Source organism: Lipotes vexillifer, unplaced genomic scaffold, assembly GCF_000442215.2.
Source record: "Lipotes vexillifer unplaced genomic scaffold, Lipotes_vexillifer_v1.1 scaffold19, whole genome shotgun sequence".
Taxonomy (NCBI): domain Eukaryota; kingdom Metazoa; phylum Chordata; class Mammalia; order Artiodactyla; family Lipotidae; genus Lipotes; species Lipotes vexillifer.
Window position 1 is genome coordinate 225,301 of NW_006793856.1, and position 4,619 is coordinate 229,919.

At 55.6% G+C, this 4,619-nt stretch overlaps 1 protein-coding gene across 1 annotated transcript; it reads right to left on the reverse strand.

Moving 5' to 3' along the window:
• Positions 1–595: 595 nt before the first annotated feature.
• Positions 596–1,576, reverse strand: KCTD12 (potassium channel tetramerization domain containing 12). The gene has a single exon (XM_007466786.1). The coding sequence runs from the start codon at positions 1,574–1,576 to the stop codon at positions 596–598; it is 981 nt and encodes a 326-aa protein (XP_007466848.1).
• Between the last annotated feature and the right edge of the window lie 3,043 nt (positions 1,577–4,619).

Consider the following 4,619-nt stretch of genomic DNA (forward strand, 5'->3'; position numbering starts at 1 on the left):
TTCAAAACTTTATTCATTTATAGTCCCTGAACGGCCTCCGCGGGATCCCAATTCCAGCTCTGGAGTCTTCCATTCAGCCTTCTAAAACTTCACCTTTAAAGAGGGTCAAAAGACTGCGCAATAAATGACCTTTCAAAACTATTCCCACACACTGCTACCAATTCTCCCTCTTAAACCGCGAATGAGTCATCAGGGCTTGAGAAGATTTCAAGGAATCTTCTATACACTGGACAGGGTCCAGTTAAGTTCGAAACAATTCAGTCATTCCCGGGTACTAGGTGACTTTGTAGCCACACTGCCCCACTACATCCAGACTGAAGGACGATCCGGGGGAGGGGTGGTTTGAGGCCGGGGGCAGAGGAAGCATGGGGTGGAGAGGTACATCTGGGCGCTCTCTTTTAGTGGGGTCCAGGGAAGACGAAGAAGCCGAGAGGATCTGTGGCTGCAGGTTCTAAAGTGAGGGGTCAGTGGGTCTACCGCAGGTGGGGAACAGGGGAATGGGAGAACGTGGGGTGGGAGGGGAAATCTATAGCCCTCTCCCGGGCAAGAAGGAGAGGGAATGGGCGCGCTGGAGTCGCAAGGGGGTGTGGGGAGTTCACTCCCTGCAGAAGACGTACTCGGTGTAGCTGGTCCAGATCTTGTCCTCGTTCTGGTCGGTGCTGCTGGCGAAGGCGCAGGTGCCCGTGGAACTGCACGCCACCATGTGGAAGCCCGACTCGGACAGCTTGTCGAAGGCCTGCTCCAGGAAGTTGAACTTGAGGTAATAGCGCGAGGTGTAGCGCTCCGGAGGCCGGTCGGGGTCCCGGCTCTCGTTCAGGGTGTCCCCGAACACCTCCTTGGCCAGCGATGTCTTGCCGCACACGGTGATGCGCGCCACTCGCCGGAACTTGGCGTCCGCCTGCGCGTCCCGCCCGATGGTGTAGGAGCCGCGGTAGCCGATGGTGATGTAGCCCGAGCGCCGGCTGCCGTCCAACGACTGGGACGGCGTGAGCAGCGGACCGGCCGCGCCCCCCGACGGGCTGCGGCTAGCCACCTCCAGGGTGGGCGACGGCGCCCCAGCCGAGGCGCCCTCCTGCTGCTCAGGCTCCGCGTAGCCGAGTGGCAGCAGCTCGTCGCCCAGCGAGCCCTCCTTCTGCACCCCGCGCCGCGAGTGCGGCGGCGGCGGCCCGGGGCCGGGCTGCTGGGGCTCCCCGAGGCGGCGCACGAGCTCCGGCAGCTCGAAGTACTCGGCCTCGCGCTGCAGCCGGCTGCGCTCGGGGAAGTAGTCAGGCAGCACGAGCTGCAAGTCCCGCAGGTAATCCAAGATGTAGCGAAAGAGGAAGCCGTCTCGGTCTAGGAAGAAGCGGCCTTTGCTGTCCCGGGCCAGCTCCTGCGGCTGCTGCTGCGTGAACATGCGCCAGAGCAACGAGTCGGGAACCGACACCACCGTGCAGCGCCGGGTCACATACACCTGGCCCCCCACGTTCAGCTCCACGATGTCGGGAAAGAGCGGCGGCTCAGCCGAGGACGACGAGGAGCCGCTGCCGCCGCCACCACCCCCGTTGGGTAGTCCACGAGTGCTGTCCGCCAGAGCCATGGCCAAGAGGTGGCCGGGCTAGGGCAGTGGCCGAGAGCCGGGCCGCGCGCCGGATCCGCCGCCGCCGCCTTTCTCGGACGCTCGCTCAGCCCTGCGCCCCGGCCCGCCGCTGCCACCGAGAGCCGCGCGGAGCCAAAGCGCGCCTCTGTGCGTCCCCGCGAGCCCCGCTGCACTCCTCCCGCCTCGCCCGCGCGCTTCAGGGGAGTGCCGGGTGGCGACCGGCGCGCTGCTTAAGTAGAGCCTGGCGCCGCGGCGCGCAGAAGGCGGGGGCGGCTGCGGAGCGGCGGAGCCTAGCTCCCAGGGCGGGAGGGGGTGGTGGGGCGGGGAATCGATTTGCATCTGAAACGCTGACGCCGCGGCCGGCTGCTGGCTCCACCCCGGCTCGCGCGCCGCCCGGACACCCCGACTTCCCTACCGCCTCCTCGCCCGGCGCTCTACCCGCTTCCCGCTCCTGCCCAACTTTCTTCCTCTTCCAAAGCGGACAGAACCTGGGCCTGGCCGCTTCGGAAGACGAACCTTCTTTGGAGGGGCAGTCACTGCGCCCCCTGTCCTCCTAACTGCAGCCGGAGACTGTGGAAGGAGCACGTGAACTTTCCGGCTCCCCCCCACCCGGGGAGTGGAAGGGCCTGGGTGCCCCCGGAGAGTAGCCGCTTTAAACACTGTAACTGTGGCGCTTTAAACACGCGGCTCGTCTCGTTGCTGAAAGTTCTAGAGAGAGCCCAAAAAATCTGGAGATGCGGTGGGGCCGCCCCGGCCTGGAGGCAGCTAGATTTTGTTCGCGCGTACGAGTAGCCTCGAAAAAACCCTAGAAACAAAAAGCTAACCTCGGTATCCTGCTGTAGAACGCTCTCCCATAGTTTATTTTCTGGGTAAAAAGGCAAACTCATTAGTTGGGAGACCTCAAAATTGGAGGAAATGGCAAAAGGGGAACTTGGGTGAGTTCAAGGAGTGACTTCGGGGCGTGTTCCCCTGCCGGTAGCGGACGCGACCTTCCCCCACCAACCCCTTTTTGGCCAAGCTGAAGGGGCATGTACTGTGAGGCCTAAGGGAAAGCTACGTGTCCGCGGCCCTATCAGCCCCGGGTGAATCGCGCTGTGGAACTCGGAGAGTTTGAAGATCAAATATAATTTAGAAAACCTACCTTTCAAACCCTGCGTCTTTATCCTCCCAAAGGTCCAGGCGCACCCGCTCTCCCGCGGGCCTGGGTCACTCCGTTCAGTCCTTTCCGAGTGCCCTCTAGCCTCAGGGTCCTTGTATACACTTGAAGGCCCGCTCTAGATCCCTTCCGGTCCTCTCCCTTCGCACTCGTATTCGCCCTTCACAATGCAGCACCCAGGTCTCCTCCGCCGCGAACGCGTCCCTGACTTCTCAGGTTGGGTGGGGCTTCGGATGGCCCCTTCCACGTGCCCTAACGCCCAACACATTCCGACATTACGCGTCTGTGAGTGATTATCTAATCTCTGACTTTGGTAAATAGTCTCCTGAGCACTGCAGAAAGAGGACGGAAGAGAGGGTAGTGAAGAATGTTTAGCAATTATCAAGTCAATGGTTATTTGTTGTGCACCAGCTATTCATTCGGCCGCGCTGGGTAGAAGAATAATGTAAGACGGAAGAGGCTCCACAGAGCTTTCAGTGCAGCCCGGTAGGAAAGGGTCAGAAGTCTGAGCAGTTATCAGATCGGTTTGAAGTACAGACTGTCAATCAGTATAAATCAGGCGAGATCTTTGTTCTTGATAATCATGTTTCACCTTTTGTGTAACTACCCGATGAGCTTTACAGTCTCCTCATGGATGTGTGTCATTTTTACTTTGAAATGTTTATGTCTGCTGAACAGTTATCCATGTCAGTGTACTGAAATAAGATCAAGTAAGACCAGCTCACTTAACTGCAAGTACAGATTGTGATACTGAATATATGTGACCACTCTTTTTTTGTTTGTTCTTTGGTATAAATAATAGCTGACACAAAAGTTCCAAGTTCCAAAGCTGAATTTCTAGGCGGCTGGGCTACTTTTTGTAATATCAGTGTCAAAGCCCTAAAGAAACCAGTCTCTTTTTTGTAAATCCAAGAAAAGCCTTTTTCATATCAATTCCGTACATATTTTTGTATCATTACTTTGTTCATCATATCAGCAAATCCTGTCAGTTCTGCCTTCAGAATTTTTCCAGGCTATGAACATGTTTCACCACCTCCCTGCCATCACCCTGGACCAAGCCACCCATCACCTCTTGCATTGGCCTCCTAACTGCTTCCACCTTTGCCTCCTACAGTCTTTTATCCCCAGAACAAAAAGAGGGATCCTATTATAACCTAAGTCAGATCACGTCACTGTGTCCAAAGCCCCTCACTGGCTTCCCATCTCACCAAAAGTAAAAACCAAAGTACTTTCATTGCTTACAATACTCTACAAGATTGGAGCTGTCCCACCAGAACCTCTCAGACCTGTCCCCTGCCACTCTCCCAGGAGCTCCATGCTTTAACCACATTACCCCCACCCCCTACTTTTTGCTCAGGGCCTTTGCACTCCCTGCTCCCTGTGCTGAAAGACTCACTTCCCCTCCCCCTCTTATCTTCCTCATCTTGTTCAGGTGTCTCCCTTCTCACCTTCTTCAGGCCTCTGCAGCAAGACCTTCCCTTGATCACCCTATTTAATATAGCACAACCCCGCCCAAGCAGCATCCATTTCCCTGCTTTAGTTGTTTACTGTTTGTTTCCCTGCGTTAGAATATAAAGTCCAAGAGAACATAGATTTGGGTTTGCTTGATTCATCACTACATCCCCAGTGCCTAGTACAGAACTGTCATATAATAGACATTGGATAAATATCTGTTTCCCACTTGTTTATTCCACCAATATTTATTAAAGGTCTACTACTATGTTCTAGGCAACATGTTAAAGAAAAATAATCTCTGCTTTCTTGGAGCTTCCAGGCTTGTGAGGGAGACAGATAATAAATATATAGATGAGTAAATCTACTTCAGGTAGAGATAAATGCCATGAAGAAAATAAAATTATGAAATGAGATAGAGGGACTGAGTACAGG

Bases quoted from the DNA above. Each gene is read 5' to 3' on its own strand.
- KCTD12 (XM_007466786.1), bottom strand. From the start codon at position 1,576: ATGGCTCTGGCGGACAGCACTCGTGGACTACCCAACGGGGGTGGTGGC.